At 36.9% G+C, this 22,399-nt stretch overlaps 4 protein-coding genes across 12 annotated transcripts; 3 read left to right on the top strand and 1 right to left on the bottom strand.

Annotated features, from left to right (window-relative positions):
• Nucleotides 1-26: 26 nt before the first annotated feature.
• Nucleotides 27-3,418, bottom strand: Ak1 (Adenylate kinase 1). 5 transcript variants are annotated; one of them, XM_043421004.1, is made up of 6 exons: nucleotides 3,288-3,382; nucleotides 2,577-2,740; nucleotides 1,162-1,455; nucleotides 804-926; nucleotides 532-717; nucleotides 27-424 (listed from the first exon to the last, which is right to left on the bottom strand). In XM_043421004.1, the coding sequence occupies exons 3-6, from the start codon at nucleotides 1,345-1,347 to the stop codon at nucleotides 350-352; spliced, it is 570 nt and encodes a 189-aa protein (XP_043276939.1). In that variant the 5' UTR covers nucleotides 1,348-1,455; nucleotides 2,577-2,740; nucleotides 3,288-3,382; the 3' UTR covers nucleotides 27-349. The 5 variants fall into 5 exon arrangements, with proteins under 5 accessions (XP_043276939.1, XP_043276948.1, XP_043276957.1 ...); XM_043421013.1 differs by lacking the exon at nucleotides 2,577-2,740 and having other exon boundaries at nucleotides 3,288-3,418; XM_043421022.1 differs by lacking the exons at nucleotides 2,577-2,740; nucleotides 3,288-3,382 and adding an exon at nucleotides 2,793-2,813.
• Nucleotides 3,419-3,463: 45 nt separating this feature from the next.
• On the top strand, nucleotides 3,464-8,229 carry CCT7 (chaperonin containing TCP1 subunit 7). Its single transcript, XM_043420884.1, has 6 exons — nucleotides 3,464-3,620; nucleotides 4,400-4,660; nucleotides 5,845-6,171; nucleotides 6,332-6,804; nucleotides 6,928-7,197; nucleotides 7,467-8,229. Exons 1-6 carry the CDS (start codon nucleotides 3,618-3,620, stop codon nucleotides 7,759-7,761), a joined length of 1,629 nt encoding a protein of 542 aa, XP_043276819.1. The 5' UTR covers nucleotides 3,464-3,617; the 3' UTR covers nucleotides 7,762-8,229.
• Nucleotides 8,230-8,767: 538 nt separating this feature from the next.
• Ide (Insulin degrading metalloproteinase) lies at nucleotides 8,768-15,511 on the top strand. Of its 4 annotated transcripts, none has more exons than XM_043422563.1 (13): nucleotides 8,768-8,916; nucleotides 9,834-10,030; nucleotides 10,974-11,474; nucleotides 11,628-11,830; nucleotides 11,953-12,204; nucleotides 12,294-12,805; nucleotides 12,892-13,036; nucleotides 13,251-13,361; nucleotides 13,475-13,595; nucleotides 13,683-13,904; nucleotides 14,182-14,474; nucleotides 14,555-14,764; nucleotides 14,849-15,511. In XM_043422563.1, exons 1-13 carry the CDS (start codon nucleotides 8,858-8,860, stop codon nucleotides 15,092-15,094), a joined length of 3,072 nt encoding a protein of 1,023 aa, XP_043278498.1. In that variant the 5' UTR covers nucleotides 8,768-8,857; the 3' UTR covers nucleotides 15,095-15,511. The 4 variants fall into 4 exon arrangements, with proteins under 4 accessions (XP_043278498.1, XP_043278488.1, XP_043278515.1 ...); XM_043422553.1 differs by having other exon boundaries at nucleotides 8,768-8,925; XM_043422580.1 differs by lacking the exon at nucleotides 8,768-8,916 and adding an exon at nucleotides 9,063-9,750 and having other exon boundaries at nucleotides 9,842-10,030.
• A 425-nt stretch (nucleotides 15,512-15,936) lies between these two features.
• Nup154 (nuclear pore complex protein Nup154) lies at nucleotides 15,937-22,314 on the top strand. 2 transcript variants are annotated; one of them, XM_043424655.1, is made up of 15 exons: nucleotides 15,937-16,031; nucleotides 16,454-16,576; nucleotides 16,657-16,794; nucleotides 17,174-17,270; nucleotides 17,351-17,514; nucleotides 17,601-18,012; nucleotides 18,216-18,466; nucleotides 18,590-20,277; nucleotides 20,398-20,633; nucleotides 20,713-20,860; nucleotides 21,032-21,251; nucleotides 21,329-21,442; nucleotides 21,521-21,641; nucleotides 21,724-21,846; nucleotides 21,934-22,314. In XM_043424655.1, exons 2-15 carry the CDS (start codon nucleotides 16,456-16,458, stop codon nucleotides 22,058-22,060), a joined length of 3,960 nt encoding a protein of 1,319 aa, XP_043280590.1. In that variant the 5' UTR covers nucleotides 15,937-16,031; nucleotides 16,454-16,455; the 3' UTR covers nucleotides 22,061-22,314. The 2 variants fall into 2 exon arrangements, with proteins under 2 accessions (XP_043280590.1, XP_043280597.1); XM_043424662.1 differs by having other exon boundaries at nucleotides 15,963-16,031; nucleotides 16,444-16,576.
• Nucleotides 22,315-22,399: the final 85 nt, after the last annotated feature.

Genomic DNA, 22,399 nt, shown 5'->3' with positions numbered 1-22,399 from the left:
ACACTAAATAAACAAATATTCTTTGATATTTGGCAAAAAAAAATATAGCATTTATTTAACAGATTGTTCGTCGAACAAGAATAATTATTTGTTGTGTGTGCGAAATACTTTGTAACATGTGAATCTTTCTCGATGTGTCTTCTTTATATATGTACAGAACAAATCGTATCCGCGATGAAGTTTTTCATGATGTTTCAACGGATACGTGCGTCCGACCTGGACGTTATAATTGTCGCAATTTTTTTTATTCCGTTATTACATCAGCGGTTCGTTGAGTCCATTGAATGTTTGCTCAAGGCCAGAGAATAACAATTACATAATGTACAGGGGACTATGATTTTTTTCGAATCTACGAGGCCATTAGAGGATCCAGTGCTTTGCTGACTTCGGCGAATATATCGTCGACCGAGCCTTCGGCGTTGATCTGAAAATGAAAAAGAAGTAACGCAACGTAATTATTGCTCGATATGAATGAAAATACCAGGAATTTTATCAACACTGAATTTATCGTTACCGAACGATTGGCTTTACCTTAACAACTTTGTCTTTGTAGTGCTCAACGATTTCACCATTTTTCACATTGAAAATCTCGATCCTTTTCTTTATTGTTTCCTCGTTGTCATCGGCTCTCTGTGAAACTGCTGCTCTTCCAAGCAACCTCTTCTTCAGAGTCTCGTTTGCGACGTCGAAAAATATCACAAGATCAACCGGACACACCTGAAATTTCGACGATATAAAATATTGCGTAAAAACCGTTCAAATCTTTCAGAGTTGTTAAAAACTCTTCTAAAAACAATTCTAACGTCTTTCTCGAACTGGAGACCTTGATCCAGTTCACGTGGATAACCGTCTATGAGGAAACCCTTTGCACTGCCGGCAGCACGTGCTGCAGTCATCCTCTCTTTAATGAGTTCGAGAACTACGTCCTGTAAGCATTAAAACTTAGTTTATTATTGCACATTCAATTGCAAGTGATCAGCATATTTTATACTCCAATGGGATTCAATCATAGAAATTCAGTTTACAAAAACAATGAGAAAAAAAAATTTTAACGATAAGATTTCAATTCCCCTCCAGCTCATGACTGTTCACAGTGCTTTCCTTCCACAAAACAAACTTGAGAACATAGCTACTGTATTAATCGATAAATTACGAATTTACAGTTGGAACGAAGAGGCCTTTCGACATGAGTTCTTGGAGCGAGGCACCGCGTGAACTACCACTGGAAACTTCTTCACGAAGAAGATCACCGCTGCTCAAATGGAGAAGTCCGTACTTCGCGATCATTTTGTCGCATTGTGTGCCCTTTCCGCATCCGGGACCACCGATTACCCAAACGGTTTTCATCGTTGAATGTTTTCTACTCTTCGAACGAGCCTTTTTCGCCTGTGCGGATAACTCGGTCTCGGTAAAATCGACCGTGCAAGAACGAGCTTTCGAACTTAATGTGTCGACCTGGAAGATCAGAGGAGGCATAAATTAAACAAAATTGTCACAACATTCTTAATTAAGGGCACAGTATGATGGGTTTCAACCCCAAAAAATGAGTATTTCAGATTACATTATTTAAGGATTATTGAAAAACACAAAAAATTCATTATCTGCTGGGAAAAGAAAATTCCACGTTATTGGCAGAGAATTGTCTACGTTCGTGAAATTATTATAGTCTCGTGCTCAAAAATAACTTCATTTCCGTAATCTTGTTCGTTATTTACTTACGTAATGATTTTATGAGGGGGGAAAAATAATTTTATCCTGATCCCACGATATTCGCGATATTCACGTATATTTTGTTTCACGTACAAGAGCTTCGAACTCTATCGATTTGTCATTGGCTCTCTCGCGTGTAAGCAAAGTCTAAAGAATGCTGTAGTAAAAAAAGTCGCCAATGGAATCGCGCATGTCTTCTGCATGGTATATGGACGCGCGTGTGAATACCGCGTGGACACACACAACGACACACGCCCGCATCGAGGGCTGAGATCGTACACGAGACTTTTGGTATTCGGTCAAATTTGAGTGAGCTCCTTCTCACCTTGAACTCGATCTATTTTCGAATAAACGAATTCGTATTTTGTTTTTAAATTAAAAATCACGTTTACAAACGTGCGATTTTTTTTTCAACTTTTTAATTGCAACATGAAAGATTGATTATTAGACTGGGTTTTTTTGCAGTTGTAGGAAAGCAGAAATACGTTATTTCATAGGGTAGCACTTTGGGCTTGGTCAGAGAATCGATTCCCGCCACTCGACAATTCGTGCACTATGCTCATCTTTAACCTCGAATTATTTTCAAATTTCACGTATTTTCACATTTAGTTAGAATTCATGAAAATGCTTCCAAAATTTGAAAAAGTTTGGCTGGAAAAAAGCTCAATCAAAATGTGGTAAACATAAATTTCTCACAAAATATGCATTATTTTTAATTTTTATCTTATTCGTATGAAAAGTTAGTTGAACAAAATTAATGAAAAGTAGATTTTAAAAAATTGTCAGATTCGAGCATTCATTTAACCAATTATTTAGCTGTGTTGTAAAATTTTATAATTTTCAGTGATTTTATATCACACACGAACCTTGTCCTCCAAATTTTTGGTGCTGATCGTCGAGATAGTCTCGTAAGATAATTCGCATAAGCCTAATATAAGGATCCACCACAAAAGATGCACTTTATAAACGCGATAAATTACGATCTGGACTATTTGCACGATCGCGCCACCAAAATCTCAGTTCGAAGCGTCTAACGATAGGCGAAGAATGAGCAGATTATGAAAAGAAAAAAAAAATATTACCGAAGTTCTGAAGTTGAAAGAAAAGGGGTCAAATATAAATCTGAGCTGAAGCTCCCACCGGGCTATTCCCGTGACCACTACATTAGTGAATAAATATAAATATATATCTGCAGTACACCTACACTGTTTAAAAAATATATCTATGGATTGATTCTTGGCATAGTGTTTGTATATAAATAAAGTACCGTCCTTACTGACCTAAAAAGTGCCAACAAAAGTCTCGTGCAACGTTTCAATGGTCAAGGAATAATGAGTTAAACCCATGCACCCATACTTCAAAGAATTTCTTAAAAATTGATTAGATTAAAACTCGATACGTGAGAACTGATGAAAAATACCGTTTCTCGAATCTCGTTATGTACTCGAAATTATCGGTAATTGAATAACATGGAACAAATATATTCATTTGAATATGACTTGATAAATTATAATTTCCTTTTTACTAGATGTCACTGAATATTCTAATGAATTCGACATAAGCTATGTTTTTCAGACCTTTCCATATTTCACCGGTGACAAGTGACAATAAGACTGTTTTTGATCTTTAGATCTTGACTAAACGTGGATGTTCAAATGAACGTTGAGAGCGCCACTATAACCAGTGAGTGTTTACTCATGAAGAAGACTAATCCTCATGTGGTTCCAACAAGATGGCGTTCCCTGCCTCATGCAGTGCTGCCACTAGGCGGGGGTTTCAGCTGTAACACCGAACGACCGAACACGCACGAAACATCACCGAATGTCTTGTGATCTTGAGCCGGAGTATTGAAAAACTACTTTGAAAGAATCGTATAGTGCTTTGCGAGGAGCAAGAAATTATCAAAAATGGTACGCATGTCCAAATCCGGATTATTCTCTGACATCCTTGCATCTTCGATACTAATTACGTGAAGAAATTTTCTATGATATTTCTTAAAAGTTAGAAATGCCTTTATATCATTGCCCCTTCGCTCTCCTGCGATGACAAATACTCCTTTGTGCAACAATTTGTCAAACCGGTAATCGATTCAATTTGGAAAATTTTCCCATTTCTAATCGTTCTTACCGATATAATAATATCGCGGTTTTTGATTACGAACAATTTATAGAGAAAAAAACCACTGTCAATCATCTCCGTATAGTTTTCTATTTTACCGAAAACTCGGGACCGACCATATAACCTTATAAGGACATCGGTTTCTGGAGTCGCCCACACCCAACAATAATTGAAAAAGAAACTCATACCAAGCGTGCAAAACACACATAATGATGATGTCTCTTACACACGAGATTCTATTCAAATATATTTTATTAGAAGGCTTTTTGATCAACTATCAACTGAACAACCAATAAGAAAATTGTCAAATATAATTGTTATGATTTTCAAATCAAAAGAAAAGAAAATCGTACTCTTGAATATTATCAAAAACAAAAGCATGTCTCATGATTTTCCACTGTTTTTTCAACCAAAACGAATTAGTGAACTGATCATTTTGTTCAGAGATACATATCGAACATAGAAAAAATGGGCAAATTTGCAAGGGTAAAATGACAAATGTTTGGCTTTCATTTTGAATTCATTAAAAAGCTGACATTTCCTTAAACACTTGGAACATCTTTGCCAACAGCAACCTCAAATAATTCTTCTGAAAGAAGGAACTGACGCGACTCAAGGAAAGCCGCAACTCATTTCCAACATCAATGCCTGCCAAATGGTCGTTGATGCTGTCAGGACGACCCTTGGTCCTCGTGGCATGGACAAACTCATTGTAGATCAAAACAACAAAGCTACAATCTCCAATGATGGTGCAACTATTCTCAAACTTCTAGACATCGTTCATCCAGCTGCAAAGACTCTTGTAGACATTGCCAAGTCTCAAGATGCTGAGGTACAGATGTTTTGTTATCATAGCTCTGACTTCATGAAGAATTTTTGCCATTTGAATGTTTTGATTCGGGGTCATTTTTTATCGCCATTTCAAATACTGCATATTTAAAATAAATATTTTAATATTTTTGGTGTGATTTTACATACTTTCTAGTGGGAAAGGAATGGCCATCAGACATTTTTTAGACTTATCTGAATCTTCAGGTTGAACAGCTTCGAGTAAAGTTTTGTAACTGCTAAGGCATACATTGGGTCATACGAAAGGCATTTTTTTGAGTTTTGTGAAACGATGAAAAATTGAAATTCAGCACAAATGTAGTATTGACTCGATATTTCATAGTGCGCCCCATTGCTTTTGTAAATATTTGATGCAAGCGCGGGATAGAATTATGAAAAATTGTCTGGAAGAGTTGGTCGTATATTGGAGGAAAAAGAATATTGATCAAATTGGGTTAATGTATCATTTATGAAACCACCCAGAAATGTACAAAGCTATCAACACATTAAAAATGTGCCAAGCCTTGATAACGAACTCAGAGGTTAATCACTTGAGGTCATAAGGGTCAAAGTAATCAGGAAGTACAAAATTAGAATTTAGCATCGTCTTTTGTTTGAAAGCAATTTCAACCAAACATTTAAACTTGCTCAAAAATCTATTTTCTCAAAGTAGCCAGGAGTGTTGCTATATAAGAATGTTCCCTCACAGCCCAATGGAAATAAGAAAATCAACCACATAACATAACAAAAAACAAATCATTTAGTTTTTTGTTACTTCATTTGAAGACGGACTAAAAGTTACTCTGAAAATTGAAGAGCTTTTGTAACAGTTCGGAGTTAACTCTTCAAGAAATTTTTTAATGAAATACTGCAATAATTATAGTGAAATAAAATAAAAAATATTTTAATGTTGACATGAACTAGGGCAATTTAGAAGAAAACCGTTATTTTAAGATACACTTGAATTCACTCCACAATGAATGAATGAAAGGCCCAGATTGGCTTTGTCACGATTCACATTGGGGAATATAAAACTCTACAGAAAGTGAAGACTAGCCATTTCCTGGAGAGATGAAATGGTTTCACCACTGTTCGCACAAACTTATTTGAAATTTTTTATGAAATAGAAAGTGATTCTCTATTCTATATTTCATAAAATAATAGTCGGATCTTTGTATGTATCTGCAGGTTGGAGACGGTACGACGAGTGTTGTTTTGCTCGCTGGTGAATTCCTAAAACAGATGAAGCCTTTTATTGAGGAAGGTGTACATCCAAGAATAATCATCAAGTCTTTCCGCCGAGCGATTTCTTTAGCGATTGAGACCATAAACACTTGTAGCGTTAAAATTGAAAAATCGACTGAGGAGAAACGCCTTCTCCTGGAAAAATGTGCTGCAACTGCTTTGAGCTCGAAATTGATTCACCAACAAAAAGATTTCTTCAGTAAAATGGTGGTCGATGCAGTCTTACAGCTCGACGAACTTTTGCCCCTCAACATGATCGGTATTAAGAAGGTTAGCAAATGGAATTAGTAAAAATAATAACTAACATAAATGGTTGATAAAAGCGTAAAATTTATTGAAATTATAAAAATTCGACCAGGAATAATGATCAAAATAAAACTTGGAAGAATGTTAATTATGCAATGAAATATAAACTTTGTTTTGTTTGTAGGTATCCGGTGGTTCTCTCGAAGAATCTCTCCTCATTGCCGGTGTGGCGTTCAAGAAAACATTCTCTTATGCCGGCTTCGAGATGCAACCGAAAAAATATACTCCATGTAAAATTGCTCTGTTAAATATTGAGCTAGAGCTCAAAGCAGAACGTGACAATGCGGAAGTTCGAGTGGACAACGTCGCTGAGTATCAAAAAATTGTTGATGCGGAGTGGCAAATTCTCTATCAGAAACTAGCGTTGATTCACAAGAGTGGAGCCAATGTCGTTCTTTCAAAATTACCGATTGGTGATGTTGCCACCCAGTATTTCGCTGACAGAGACATGTTCTGCGCTGGTCGAGTTCCTGAAGAAGATCTCAAAAGAACAATGAAAGCTTGCGGCGGTGCTGTTATCACAACCACCCACGATATTAGTGACAAAGTACTGGGACATTGCGAATCTTTTGAAGAGAAACAAATCGGTGGTGAAAGGTTCAAATTATTCTTTCATTGCTTTTCCCATAATTAATTGTCATCCCGATTTCCATAAGAGTCGGGCAGCCTCGGATCAACTGACCATAACCATCAGAGTGTTCAATCCATTTTTTTCAACAGATTCAACTTCTTCGCTGGTTGCCCGAACGCCAGAACGTGTACTTTCGTACTACGAGGGGGTGCCGAACAATTTCTCGAGGAAACCGAAAGATCTCTTCATGACGCTATTATGATTGTGAGACGTATGATCAAAAACGATGCTGTGGTTGGTGGAGGTGGTGCGATCGAGATGGAGTTATCGAGAACTCTTCGTGACTATTCGCGAACGATCGCTGGAAAAGAGCAACTTCTAATCAGTGCTATTGCACGTGCTCTCGAGGTCATCCCAAGGTGAGTTCTATTGTCTAATAGACGTAATTTGCTTATTTAAAAACCTTAAGACATTATTAGAAGGAATTATTTCCTTCAGCCTATGCAAATTCTAATTTTTAAATCCAGACGTGTCATGAACAATAATATTCCTTGGCCTTAAACATTTCTGGACTCGTTAACGATGTTGGTCCAAAAGAATCATTAATAATATTAAAAATAAGAACTCTTCAATAGAGAAAATCGAAAAAAAATACAACTTCGTTATTACCATTTCATATATTTTCTAGGCAACTTTGCGACAACGCGGGCTTCGATGCAACAAATATTCTGAACAAATTGCGACAGAAGCATCATCAAGGTAAATGCTGGTACGGCGTAGACATAATGAGCGAAGATATTGCAGACAATATGCAAGCGTGTGTTTGGGAGCCAGCAATCGTAAAGATTAATGCACTGACCGCAGCTTCTGAAGCGGCTTGTTTAATTTTGTCGGTTGATGAAACCATTAAGAATCCAAAAAGCGGGGGTGGCGGTGATGCACCGCAGATGCCAATGGGCCGAGGAATCGGCAGACCTATGTAATCTCCAATATCGAAATCATACGTAAATAAATTGCGAATGATTGGGTGCGAGGGGTATTGAGGTTTCGTGTGAAAAATCCAAGACAAAAGTATGAACGCAATTGGAGCGTGATTTCCGAGAAACCAGAAGCGTTTTAATAAAAACATTGTTTTAATTTTCGTACAGCAAACCTTCGACTGTCACACCGCTCTAAATGCTTTTTTTTTATATCGTGCAACACTTTTCTCTTTGGTCAACATCAAGGTCAACTTTTTTCAATCCACATCAACACGCCATCCCTACGAATGCGTGTGCTTTGTGCATTTAGTATTGATTCGATAATTACATCGTACAAATTTTATTACACGATAGTTTCTGTATGATTTGCCACTTCGAACGCGATCATGAATTTCGCAAGATCAACAAAATATTGTATTTCTTCATTCTTTGTATCATTAAATTAATAAACCATTTCAATAAAAAAATCAATGAAGTCTTTCCTTCTCCATTGTCCCAAGTTTTATTTTATATTTTCATAATAGTACATTATAACACTAGGACGAAAAAGTTTTTCGTACGCGTGTTATACGAAATTTTATATTACGAGGTGCGGAAATGGGGGTTTTGTGTACGCGAAGCGTACGCAAAAGCGTCGGCTTCGCCTCGGCCGACAATTACATGTGATCTGAGACTTTCCTTATTTTCCTGCCCTAGGTGTGTAATATACTATTCTTCTTTCATTCTTTATTCATGTTTTGAAATGCTAATAATGTATGATTTTTCGTCTACTTTGACGGGTATATTTCATCGCCTAATATTTCAGACAATACAATTTTTTAATGAAATAAAAAACTATTGATAAATATCTACCTTGCCAAGATAAAAAATTTTTTAGTGGGAAAAAATATCTGACAATGGAGTAAATGCGGAGTCGATATATTTGTATACCACTAAATTTTCCCGTATAGCGTGTGTATAGAATGATTAAGCGCTAGCTTCACGTCACAGACCATGTGTGTCGTGGAGTAAAAAAAAAATCGCTGTTTAAAGATTTCATTTCCATTGACTAAATTTTTCGTTTTTGTAAACAATAAACGATATATTTGTACGTTGTTAAATGTTGACTGGACGATTTTTCAGATGCCGAATCCTCTTTGTTCCCGAAAATTTCTTCAGGTTCGTGAGGTAGGCATAAAAAATGCATTCATAAGACTATAAAATTGTAAAAAAAACGTAACGACGAACTTACTCCACGAGTGCCGTGATTAGGTTAAACAAGAACATGAGTCATTCTGTCTGAACGTAGTTGAATATCCTCAACGTGGCAAAAGAAAAAATTTAGGCTGGAGTGCCTCAAGTGCGACATGCATCGTTAATTTTCCTTGTCAGTTATAAAATGTTAGTCTTATCCGAATACAGTACAATTTCCGTATCATTTGAAAATTAACATCGCATCACGAGACTGTTTTTTCTTGAAAAAAAAGTATATAGTTGGTCAATACTCAACTAACGAATGGTTTGACCTTATAAAACAACGGAAAAAACCCTAATCGATATATTGTCGTGAGGGATCTATTGATCGAATGCAATCAGCAACAGCGAATCTCTCATTTTTTGCTGTCAAGCGACAGCTGACTGCAATAAATTGTGAACTACATCAGAAACTAGAAAGAAAAATCTTTGAATTATTTTGATATGAGAATTCGTGAAAATAAAGAAATTTTATAAAACAAACATAAATTACCTAAAGTGTCAGTATTTTGTTTCATACTATTTTGCTTTGAATTCATGGTTTACGGAACTACGAACGATAAACATAACCTCCAAAGTGACAACACGAATCTATGATTTTGCGAATCCTGTCTTCTTAACACAAAAATTGGAATATCCAATATTCATTTTTCTACGAAAAAAATCACGGATATCAAATCTTGTATAACCTCGTAATTAAAAAATGGCATCGTTACAATGGAATGCCGATATTTCGGATTTACAGTCATCTGATCCAGAGTAAGAAAGTTGAAGAAAGTGACAATATTTTTTCACAAGATAGCAATTTTTTATTGAGTAAATAACAATCTTAACATTTTCAGGCGTCAAGTATCAGATGCAAAGACCATGTTATCATCTCCTCAGCCACAGGATGGTGTAAAAAAACGATTTGAAAATATCACCAAGTCGAAGAATGATGATAGGAACTATAGAGGTTTGGTGCTTAGCAACAACATGAAAGTATTGCTTATTAGCGATCCAACTGATAAAAGTGCTGCTTCAATGGATGTAAACATAGGTATGATCTATTTTCCTATTTTAAATCTAAATTCATCAATCAGTTCAAAGATTATGACGAAAATAGTTCGGCAAACTGTACTTATGCAATTTTCCCATTTGATTTTCACTTTTACATGCTCTTTGTCAACCCATGAATTTTCCACCAAACTTTTAAAATTAGATTGAGTATAGTTCACTTGTCTGGCTAAAAGTAACTGTAACTGAGACAATTGTCTAACAGCAGCCATGTCGGAAAGTTACAATTCTAAGATTTCTGAGCATTGTATGAATATTTTAATGAAGATAATTTTAACTAGTAAGCTAGAAAATGAAAACTTATTGAGTGATCACAAAATTTCTTAAATTTTCTATGATACTCATTGTGGCAAACTCTAGCTCCATGATTCGACAAATAGAATTCTAAGATTTTTTATTTACCAATAATGTTATATTTTCTCTTACAATTGAGAATGTTGTAAAAGAAAATCTGTAAAAAATTTTTATGCGTAAATTCTTCGAATACTTTTCATGACAAATGCATGGAATATTGAAGAGTCTGATGATAGATTTGAAAATTTGATGGACAATGTGGACCATAGTGGACAATCAGACCATAGTGGACTGATGTAGCTTCTGAATGTGAAAAAATCATAAGAAATCATACTTCATGAAAAAGTTTCAAGATGTGGACATGGGTCATAACAATCTTTACCAATTTCAAGCAGATGTTGCTTTGATTTCATTGATCTCAATGATTTCAATGAACTCCAAGAAAAAACGTTCAAATATTGAAATTACATAAACATGGAATTTTTTTTGTTACTTCTTACGTAATGTAAAAATACGAAAGTTTTGTCCTGGTTGTTGAAGTATTGCAACTGTTCTCAAAACAGTATGAAAAATGTGATGTGAAAATCAAATAGTAAATATCGTTAAATGCATGATTTAATTTTTTTTCGCAGGCTTCATGAGTGATCCACCAGATTTACCAGGCTTAGCACATTTCTGTGAACATATGCTGTTCCTTGGCACAGAAAAATATCCAGACAAGGATGAGTACAACACTTTTTTGTCGCAACACGGTGGTCAATCAAATGCTGCAACCCACATGGATTATACAAATTACCATGTTGAAGTAACACCTGACGAGCTTGACAGCGTTTTGGATAGATTCTCCCAATTTTTTCTCAATCCCCTTTTCACTGAATCCGCCACGGAGCTCGAAGTGAATGCTGTGAATTCGGAACACGAAAAAAATATTGCTAATGACGTTTGGCGCGCAGATCAACTGGAGAAGTCTTCCGCTGATCCAAATCATCCGTACTCAAAATTTGGCTCGGGAAACAGGGAAACCCTCGATGTAATACCAAAAGCTAAGGGAATTGATGTTCGCAAGGCATTATTGGATTTCCATAAAACATGGTATTCAGCTAATATCATGGCACTGAGTGTTCTTGGCAAAGGTTTGTTTGAATTTACTGTATAATTTAAATAACAAGCGTTCCGAACCCATGACAAAATATCTGCACCAAAATATCCACAGGACTAAATTCCCATAGGATAATATAATTCAATTAGAATCCACTGTTAATTGTTCAATTATTTATTTATCAAAGAAAGCCTCGATGAACTGGAAGAAATGGTTGTTAGTCGTTTCGCCCATGTCGAGGATAAAAACGTCGAAGCTCCAGCATGGCCTGAACATCCGTACAAACAAGAGCATTTCAAGAACAAGTGGTCCGTCGTACCGATCAAAGACATACGATACCTGAATATGTCCTTTCCTCTGCCAGATATGCATGAACATTTTAGATCTGCTGTAAGTTGATGAAATATTACTCCAGCGTGATGTACAATGTTCTTTCTTTCATCACGTTTCGTATGTAAAGTCATGGAATTCATTATCAGTATAAATTAACAAGAAAAAAATGTTTCTTTCAGCCGGCTCATTATGTTTCGCATCTACTTGGACACGAAGGTAACGGTTCGTTATTAGCAGCATTGCGAAAAGCTGGCTGGAGCGATTCCCTAATGGCTGGTGAACGTACAGCTGCTCGGGGAGACTGCAATTTCTTCAACGTTATCGTTGATCTTACTGAAGAGGGTATTAAGCACGTAGACGATATAATAACATTGTTGTTCCAATACATCAACATGTTGAAGGAGGCTGGTCCTCTCGAGTGGATATATGACGTAAGTTGACTCGATTTTTCTACCGTATAGAACGTATCTCTGTTTTCTATGAGTATTATTTTAATATGACTATTTTTTAATTTTTACAGGAATACAAGCAAATATCAATGATGGAATTTGATTTCAAAGAAAAATTACGCCCTGGTAGCTACGTGAACGTTATGTCACGTGCCCTGCAGAAATATCCCATGGAGGAGATTCTGATAGCACCGTACTTGCTCACGGAATGGAGACCGGATTTAATAAATACGGTCATTGATCACCTGACACCTGACAACATCCGAGTTTACGTGATTGGCAAAATTTTCGAAGATATTGCTACTGAAACTGAACCCTGGTACGGTACAAAATTCAAGAAGGAGTCTATAGCATCCGAAACCATAGAGAAATGGCAAAACTGTGGACTAAACGAAGATCTCGTTTTTCCAACGAAAAACGAATTCATACCCGAAGATTTTGCGATCAGAGCACATGACGTAGCGCGATCTGCCATTGAAAAGTTTCCTGTTATCATCGAAGATTCACCCTTCACGAGAATATGGTTCAAGCAAGACGACGAATTTCTTCTCCCAAAGGTCAATTTAACGTTTGATTTCACGAGGTAATCAACATTTTTTGTTTATGACCATTACGTTAAGCCGACAAAGTGAATCCTTTTTTATAATTGTTGTACTCTTTATATTTTAGTCCTCTCGCTTACATGGATCCGGTAAGCTGCAATCTTACCTATATGTATATTCAACTAGTCAAGGATTCGTTAAACGAATATGCCTACGATGCAGGACTTGCTGGTTTGACGTGGGAATTCAGTGGTAGCAAATACGGAATAACTGTGAGTTGAGAATAATGCTGCATATCGATTACAAATTATGTGAAAAACTATAATCGAAACTTTATCGTTGACGCTTATTTTTATGCTAGACTTATGACGGTCTTTAGACATTGTTGGTCCAATTTTTTTTTTAATTCTGCAATAAATTATTGCAGAATTGTGTTCTTACATTTTTCACGCTAAAAACGAAGCATTAAAAAGAGTTTAATTCCAGATGACGATCGGCGGTTATCACGATAAACATCGAATTCTTCTCGAAAAGATCATGGATAAGATGGTGAATTTCACCATAGACAGTAAGAGATTTGAGATCTTGAAAGGAAATGTGAGTACAAAGAAACTTGTCGAACGGCTACCGCGCCTACTGATGAATTTCCCCATTTTGTAGAAAACTGCTGATAGCTCTTTTACGATATTCATTCATGTGTGATGTTATAGCATATCAGAAGCTTAAAGAATTTGGAAGCTGAACAACCTTACAAACACGCTATTTACTATTTGGCCGTACTGCTGGCAGAGCAAGTATGGAAGCGAGGCGATTTGTTGAATGCGAGTGAACGTGAGTAACGTTGAGTTTTTGTGACAACGAATACTATATATTTAATTATAGCCTTGGTTGTGTTAATAATTTCTGAATTTTTGATAGACATAACTGAGCAAAAACTTCGAGAATTTGTACCTCAATTACTCACAAAAATGCACGTTGAGTGCCTGGTTCACGGTAATCTTACAAAAGCTGAAGCGCTCGAGACTGTTCAGCTGGTGCAATCAAAATTAAAAGAACCAGCTCGTGAGAATGACGATCGACGCATCGTGCCTTTATTATCTAGACAACTGTTGCTCTACCGAGAAATCAGCTTAGACAACGGTAAAGGAAATGCACTGCCCTTCGTTATTCAATTGACTCCAAGTCTGAGCTTCTCTGTTTCCAATCTGTACAAAATACATAATTCAATTTCTTCCGTATATTTCTTCAAGTATATTTTACTTTTTTCTTTCCAATAAAAATTTTCTCTCACAATTCGAATTCAGAGTCGCACACTTTCATTCCGGGAGTCTGTGAACGTGTACCGATGCATGATAAATATAGATTTTTTGTAATTCATTACTGTGATAAGTCTACCAATAATTGGTCAATTTTTTAGGATGTCATTACTTATATCAGGCGGAAAACAGCCACCACAAATCCTCCTGTACCGAAGTATATTACCAGACAGGATTGCAATCGACTGAATCAAACATGCATCTTGAGCTACTGGCGCAAATCATATCACAACCGTGTTTTAGTACTCTGAGAACGAGTGAGCAGCTTGGATATATCGTAGTGAGTGGAATTCGTCGAGCAAACGGTGTACAAGGTTTAAGAATTATTGTCCAGAGTGACCGACATCCAAAATACGTTGATGATCGTATTGAATTATTTATGGAATCGATGCTCGTGAGTAACACCGAAATCGCTATGGATTTAGCTCCCTCGATTTTGACACAATATTACCTGAAGTTCTTTCTTTTTATAAGGAACAAATAACAAAAATGGGTGAAGACGAGTTCAACAGACACAAGGCAGCGTTGGCTGCACAACGGCTTGAAAAGCCAAGAATGATGGGCACTTTGTCTGCAGTATTTTGGAGCGAGATAGCGACGCAACAGTATAACTTCGATCGTACCACCATCGAGGTTGCTTATTTGAAGACAATAACGAAAGATCAAATACTCCAATTCTTCAAGGTTGCCATTTGACCGTTTCTCCTTCATTGCTTTCTTCCAATTCATAATAATTCACCCAAACTTGTTACGATTTTTCAATTCTAGGAGGTTATTCATGCTAAAGCTCCAATGAGAAGAAAATTGGCTGTTCATATATTATCGATGGCGGATGGTGGAGCTGGTTTAGTTGAATATACGGGAACGAAGAACGATGAAACGACGGAAGGAGTGGTCCAAGAAGTACCGATTGAGATCAAAGATATTATTTCCTTCAAGGCGAGTCAATCGCTGTATCCCCTGGTGAAACCATTTAATGGTATAGCCCGAAAGGGGCAAAGGTCGAAATTATAATTTCTTACGGAAAAAGTTTCTAGAAACTTGAAAATGACTAACGAAAAAAAAAAATATATATATAAGGTATTTTGAAAATTTTAATTCTTATAACTTTTGATAGTTAATTTCCTGTATCACTTGACAGTGTGATATGCTAATTTAACGAGACTTAAAACTCGTAATAGAGAACTCCGGTCTACAAGAACTGATAATTATTGTCGAGGAACGCGCAGGCTGATAAATAAAACACGTACACATTCTTTTTTAAATTAAAAATGGAAATCGAATAAACTAATAGTGCCCTTAGCGAGTTTAATAACGCTCAGAAAAAAGCTGGCAATCATAGGAAACTCGTAATGTTGAAAATCTTTTAAATCACTCATGTACATAGATGTATAATTAAAAAAATATTTGAATAAAAACGAAAATAATTTATTTTCTCTTGTTCTCGAAATATTTCGGAAACTGCCGATAAGTTAATTATTCAAGTTGCAGCATGCGCTTCTTTTTTTACATCCTGCTGAATGATTGAAGACCGAGCAATACGCCACTGTAATTATACTCTTAACTAATTGTCCGACAGTGCCTGAATTTCGCACCCAGGAAGTATATCTCAATATCTCACTGCCCACGCTACAACTTTAAAAATAGCGCCGTTTTGAAGGAAAAACCTAAAAATTGTACTTGCGGCGGAGGTGGTGATTGATTCAAAATAAATCGACCAATTTCACGAAGCTCGTTTCCCACCTTGCAGTGCTTTGCGGTCAATGCGGTGTTTTTTATTTATTTACTAGAATGATCAGAACTACCAATCTTTCGCGTAGGGAATTTTTTTTCCGGTTTTTCGAGTTCCCTTTTAACAGCGCATGGTGGGGGAGACGCGCGCGAAAACTCCGCTCGTGTGGCTCGAAAAGCCGTCAATTCAATGCTAAATAATAGTGGATAGCTTTACATAGTAAGTTCAAACATAATAATTTCAATTTATAATAAATTGGGCCCTGAATAGTTGCAATTACTAATCTCTATTTAATTTCAAAATCAAATATTCGTTCACTAGTTCGTTTGTAGGTTAATGGTAATGGAAACATAACCCCAAAACCTTGTTTTCCGTTAACAATCGTGTTATCAAATTGAAGGTTCATGTTGAATATTCGAAAAATCCTAAACTTGCTTTATATTCCGATTATTTCTCTTTTTGTATTTGTACAAACACATCAGCATGTTTAATTCTACTCCATTATTGTAGTAAACCAAAATGTTTTACTATTGGAGCATGAGTTGAGAATTTAAAGTTCATAATTGATAGTTTAATTCCATGAATTTTCGAGAATTCATTCGATATATGGGATATATTTTTCTACGAACAGAAATTTTCAGAAATGGAACCTCTCAAAATGCATTTGGATGCCCTCGAGATGGCAGGCAAAATGGTTGACAAACACATTATAGCTGACAGTTATTTTCCTTCCTTAATCAATCTTATGCGATATAACGTTCAAGGTTTGTATATACCTAATTGCTCAATTTTTCAGCTCTTTTAATTAAGAATCAAATTTAATTAGTTTCTTTGGATCTTGCAGGAGGTCCGACAGTCAGTGGATTAGACGATCATGATTATCCAAACTTGAATGGGAATTCTCTGAGTTTGACTAGTATTAATCAAATGCGAATGCACAGCAAAATACCACTGCCATCAGAAGTCATGGAACACTTCAGTCGTATCCTTTGCAACCCCGTGTTTCAAATATTAAAAAAGAAAAAAATTTACGATGCTGAAGTTAGCAACAGTGGAGCCCAACGAAGTAAACGAAAAAACATTTGTAATTCATTAATGTTTTATTTCAAGAATTTTGTAGGTTGAAAAACTTTAAACTGCAAATTAGGGATAGAACAAAATTGAAAAATTATAAATTGTTTTATTTGTTTATTTCGTTAGATTCCAACGCTGCAAACTTCAGTGTTATAATAATTGTTAAATTCCCCCTTTCATTACTGCAGTATTTGGAGATATTAGCGATGATAAATAGTTTACCAAATCATATATTTTGAATGATAATGTATGTGATATTACTAGAAAATCCTTAACATTTAGTATAGACATGCAATGTCACTGTATGATGGGCTTGTTCACTGAAATATCAAAAGCCTGGCTCACAATTGACAGCGACATCTATGTCTGGTCTTATGAAAATGAGTAATATACTTTTCACATTTCATTCTTAGAAAATATTGCGTCATAAGATTCTTAATTATATTTTTGTACTTTTTTTTTAGATCTGATGTAGCGTATTTCGATGGTCTCAACGAAACAATCATCAGTGTGGGTTTAGTCAAGCCGAAACCAGGAATATTTCAGAGTTACGTTAAATATTTGTTGATTCTAACGACCACTGTTGAGATTACAATTCTCGGTGTAACATTGACGGAAACTACAGATGGTAAGCTTTTTTAAATAACAACGGGAAGTTTACGTTAATTAATATTGGATTTAGTCTCTGAAAAATAATCCCTTTGATAATCTTAGGAAGTCTTGGAGAAATCCAACTCGTGCCAGAGCCAATATTTACAGTGACGACTGACGGAATAGCTATCACGACTATAGCAAATACGAGTAGCGGAAGGATATTTCTCGGTGGAAGGAATGGTTCTCTTTACGAGATTCATTATCAGGCAGAAAGCACGTGGTTCGGGAAGCGTTGCAAAAAAGTGAACCATTCCGAGGGACCATTGTCATTTTTAGTGCCATCATTTGTCACCGTTGCCCTGTCCGAGGAAGAAGCAATTGTCCAAATATCGGTTGATGATTCTCGCAACATTCTCTACACTCTTGGCGACAAAGGAACGATTATGGTGTGGGATATCGACAACGGTGGAGCTTCGAAAATCACGTCTTTGTCGCAGTCTTCTCTCGTCCAAAACACCGTTCACGTTGTGAAGTACGAGCCTTTTTTTCCAAACGATAAAATATCAAATTGAGATAACAAACAACACTCAAACGAGGAACAACACAAAATATATAAAAATACAAATGTGCCATCAAACCAAATTTCCCATGCCATATCATAGTAAACCATTTTTCTTCGGAAATGTGGCAGACAATAAAAGTAATGTTTCATTGTCTGTTGATGGAAATTGACAGAACTCTCGACAGCAACAATTTTCGTCCTCTGGTCAGCATATCGGCGATATCGGAATCCGAATCGATACATTTGAATCTCGTTGCGGTCGCCGCCACGGGAACACGTTTTTACTTTACTTGTACGTCGGTTACGAATCCGACAGCTCGACCGCAAGGACTTCAACTTGTACACGTGAGATTACCCCCAGGTTATGCGGCTAATGCTCCGGTTATGAGACCACGAAAAGTTCAAATGGCGCATTACAGGAAAGGTTGGTTTACATGGAAAACTGATGATTACCCTACTCATTCGAAGCAGTAATAACTTGAGTTGCACTATCTGAAGTTCAAAGTGATTCAATGACATAGTAATGATTGTTTTTATTTTTCTACAGGAACGCTTATTCTCGTATGTGGAGGGGATACCGAGACAGCGTGGTGTCTTAGTAACGATGCATATCCTTTCACCAGCTACCTCGCAGAAACCCAAAGTATTTTACCTTTGGACAGTCCGGCCTGGGCAATGGCTGAGATTCTCGGTGAATCCGCGATACAAATTGACAAACAGAGTGGTTCTCAGGGAGAGCCTCCTCTTCTCGTGAGACAGCATATGGAACCACCGAGAAAATTTATCTTTCTAACTGCCCAAGGTGCCATAGTTCTCGTACAAGTTCGTCCGGTTGACATACTGCGACAATTATTACTCGAGCAACGTGGGCCCGATACCGAGGCTGTTCGAGCATACTTCGAGACTCAATCGCCCGAACAAGCTTGTGCGACTTGCCTCATACTGGCAACACTCGAGAGTTCCCAAAACGCACAGTTATCTGACTGGGCAACGAGAGCATTTTTCCTCTATGGTGGATCTTGCAATTCCTCGATTCCACAATCGATAGATATTCACGGTGGATTCTCCAACACTGGAGCAGATTTGAGAACTTCGACACCGAGAGTAACGGGTACTTTCGACACTCGTTCTGCGATGTTCCGGTCACAAGTTGGTACGCCGCAACAGGAAGTGGGTTTGCAAACGTTCTCGAGCAAACACGCGGGTCTTTATTTCTACGTTGGCAGAATACTGCGACCAATATGGACGATGCGTTGTATCAAACAAGAAACTGTTAACAACAAATCCCAAATTATGAGTACAGTACCGGCGGTGCAAATTGGTTGGATACTCGGTCATCTCCAAGCTCTCAGAAGTTTCTTAAACAAAAATACTCACATATCGAAACAGCAGAGTGTTGGTGGTGGTGGTGGTGGTGGTGGTGCGAGAAACGTGAGCCACGGTTTCGACGCATCGATAACGTCGCATTATCGTACCCAAGAATATCAAGAACCGTTGATCGAAGAAAAGAATTCTCTTGATGCTCTCAAAGTTTTTATAACCCACGCTTGTGAAGTTCTTGGCTTGTGGAAAATTCTTTGCGAAAATCAATTGCACAATATCGTCAATTGTTTGTCCAAGGATCAGATAGCTCAATTCTCAAACGCTAAATTTCGCGATCTCATACTAATCGGTCATGAGATCTCTTCGCTTCTTATAATTCACCTTATCGACAGTTATTTAGGCGATAACGCTTCGATAGACTCGGTAAGCGCAAGACTGCGCGAAGTCTGTCCGAATCTGTACAGAAGCGAAGATGCAATGTGTTCCAAAGCGAATGAGATTATTCTCAAAGCCAAAAGTTGCCTCAGTCCCGACGAGAAAGAAGCCTACTTGCAATCGGCGCTCAAGTTGTGCAAAGAAGTTGCCCCCAGATTAAATCTCGCGGCTGTTTGTCAACAATTCGTAGCTTGCCACTTTTATAAAGGTGTCATTGAGCTCTGCCTGTGCAGCGCCGAGAAAGTTGATCCCAACAACGCAGCTCTGCACTATTACAAAAATAACGAACCCGCCGAGGATCAAGAAGGCAACATGGCTTATGTCAAGAGACTGGAAATTTATCGCGAATTCACTGCTATGCTGGATCATCTCTACAATCAAAGCATTTCCAATCCACTTACTCCGACTGTACCGAGTAAGCCTGGACCACCGATTTACAATACAACACCAACTACGATGCCACCTGCCAAACAAGTGGTTAGTCATTTCCATCTACTCTCATCCGGAATCTGAAAAATCATTGATCATTTTTTTTCTAGACCATCGGCGACTTCAGTTTCACAAAATTTACTTAGTAATAAATTTTTCTTGTCGCAGTTGCATGAAATTATCGAAGATGCTCTACAATCGCCGTGTGAAACTCTGCACGCAGCCGTCTACGGTTGGATGATAGAACGTGGTCTCCATGGTGAGCTCGTTGCTCTCGCAGCGCCGTCGCTAGAAGCTTACCTCATTCGCGTCAACGCACCCGAGTTGCTCTGGCAATATTACGAGAGAAACAAGAACCACGCTGCGGCAGCAAAAATTTTGGATGCTCTAGCCACGAAAATTGGGTATTACTATTCGTCGATAAAAAACAAACTTCAACGAAGCTTAACCTTTTGTTTAATCGACTGTTCGTATATTTTTCAGCTCCGACGTTTCGTTGTCTCAACGTGTCGAATATTTAGCACGCGCCGTTGTTTGTATGCGAAGTGATCAAGCTGGCTATGCACCGTATCTTGGAGTATTTCTCCGTGAGTTAGAGGACAAGGTGGAAGTTGCAAGAATACAGCAACAGGTTTGTTCATTATAAATCATTTTTGAGTTCTCGTTGAAATTTATTGAACAAAAACTAACATAAAGGTTGATACGTTTTCAATTGTAAAGAACTTTAGTTTCGAACAAGTACAACCCCATGACTTTAAAATTTCAAAGTTATAAAGAAACAAACTCTTTTTTTTTTTTACAGATTTTAGATACGATCTGCAATCAGCAACATTTGTTTGACAATATGACAGTGAGGGACGCTAAATTAAGACTAAACAGTTCACTTCTCGATATTACGCAATTGTATGAAGAATACGCAGATCCGTTCCAATTATGGGAGTGTAAATTGGCGATAATTCACTGTTCCGGACATCAAGACTCAATGCTCGTTCAAGGCATTTGGACAAATATTATTGATAACGGTAACAAAAAAGAAAATGCATCGACGAACAATCGTTTTTTAACATAATCTTTAACGGTTTGACTACAATTTTTCTAGAATTAATAAATACTGCTGCTCAATCATCCCCGGAGGACAAAATGTCGATTGTTATGAGTAAAATAAAACTTCTCGGTCAAGAATATTCAGGAACTCCGCATTGTTTCCCCATAGGTAAGACAGAAAATGAAATATTTGTTGGTTATTGAATAAACATTTATCTTACCTCTTATACCGTCTTTTTTCTTCTAGATTTTCTATTGAAACAATTGGAAATACGGGCCTGCCGACTTCACGTCTCGAACACAGATATAATCACTGGCTTTTTGCAGCTGGGTGTCATGATGGAGGATCTTATAGATTATTACGACAAGTACGTGAACATGATGTTGAGAAACATTTGAATAATTCTCATTTTCATACGTGCTCATACGTAACGTCATGTTAATTTTCAGAATGATCGGTGGCAACAATCGTACTTGGTTGAACGAGGGAAACGAATTCCATCTGATTGAATCAACAGCCAATTTAGTAAATTATTTTACCTCAAACTCAAAAATCACGAACACTTTTACCAGGTAGAGCTTTTTCATATTTCGAAAAAATAACATTTTTGTTCCGTAAATCTTTCAATTAAGTTAACTTCTATTTCTTTCGATTTACAGAAGAAAAATCATTACAAAGTGCCAGGACGTGATTTCTAAGTGCCTGACAACATTGTTCAGTAAACCGAACAGCGGCGAATTGATAAGCAGACTCAGATCGATTCAGAGTTTATTGAACCGATTGTAACTTTAATTCCGTATAGGATCGACGATCTCGTGGTCATATTTCATGGTAAAATATTTCGTCGACCATTGTATAAAAAATAACAATAAAAAAAAAGCTAAACTTGAAAAAAAATCATGATAGAACATAATTTGATGATGAAAACAAAATAATTGGGTAATCAGTGTAAATGGTGATAAGCAACATAGCGTACTCAGTGAAAGGATAAAACGTTTTCTACTGTACTAATTTTTCAAATAAAAATATTACCAACACAATTGACGAAATTAATAAACGCTCGTATTTTTGGAATTGTTTTGCTTTTATATTGCAAAGCAGGAAACAATTCTTGGATAAGAAAAT

This window comes from Venturia canescens, chromosome 1, assembly GCF_019457755.1.
Source record: "Venturia canescens isolate UGA chromosome 1, ASM1945775v1, whole genome shotgun sequence".
Classification (NCBI taxonomy): domain Eukaryota; kingdom Metazoa; phylum Arthropoda; class Insecta; order Hymenoptera; family Ichneumonidae; genus Venturia; species Venturia canescens.
Note: the sequence above shows the minus strand (reverse complement) of the source record. Positions and strands in the feature narration are given on the sequence as shown.

Excerpts from the sequence above, each read along its gene's own strand:
- Ide (XM_043422553.1), top strand. The coding sequence starts at position 8,858 with ATGTTGACTGGACGATTTTTCAGATGCCGAATCCTCTTTGTTCCCGAA. Across the intron at positions 8,926-9,833 it reads AATTTCTTCAGGTTCGTGAG|GCGTCAAGTATCAGATGCAA; the intron begins GTAGGCATAAAA and ends TAACATTTTCAG. Across the intron at positions 13,596-13,682 it reads TTTGTTGAATGCGAGTGAAC|ACATAACTGAGCAAAAACTT; the intron begins GTGAGTAACGTT and ends AATTTTTGATAG.
- Nup154 (XM_043424655.1), top strand. The coding sequence starts at position 16,456 with ATGGAACCTCTCAAAATGCATTTGGATGCCCTCGAGATGGCAGGCAAA. Across the intron at positions 16,795-17,173 it reads AGTCATGGAACACTTCAGTC|ACATGCAATGTCACTGTATG; the intron begins GTATCCTTTGCA and ends CATTTAGTATAG. Across the intron at positions 21,642-21,723 it reads CTTATAGATTATTACGACAA|AATGATCGGTGGCAACAATC; the intron begins GTACGTGAACAT and ends GTTAATTTTCAG.
- Ak1 (XM_043421013.1), bottom strand. The coding sequence starts at position 1,347 with ATGAAAACCGTTTGGGTAATCGGTGGTCCCGGATGCGGAAAGGGCACA. Across the intron at positions 927-1,161 it reads AAGGCCTCTTCGTTCCAACT|GACGTAGTTCTCGAACTCAT; the intron begins GTAAATTCGTAA and ends TAATGCTTACAG. Across the intron at positions 425-531 it reads ACAAAGACAAAGTTGTTAAG|ATCAACGCCGAAGGCTCGGT; the intron begins GTAAAGCCAATC and ends TTTCATTTTCAG.
- CCT7 (XM_043420884.1), top strand. Across the intron at positions 4,661-5,844 it reads CCAAGTCTCAAGATGCTGAG|GTTGGAGACGGTACGACGAG; the intron begins GTACAGATGTTT and ends ATGTATCTGCAG. Across the intron at positions 7,198-7,466 it reads GCTCTCGAGGTCATCCCAAG|GCAACTTTGCGACAACGCGG; the intron begins GTGAGTTCTATT and ends TATATTTTCTAG.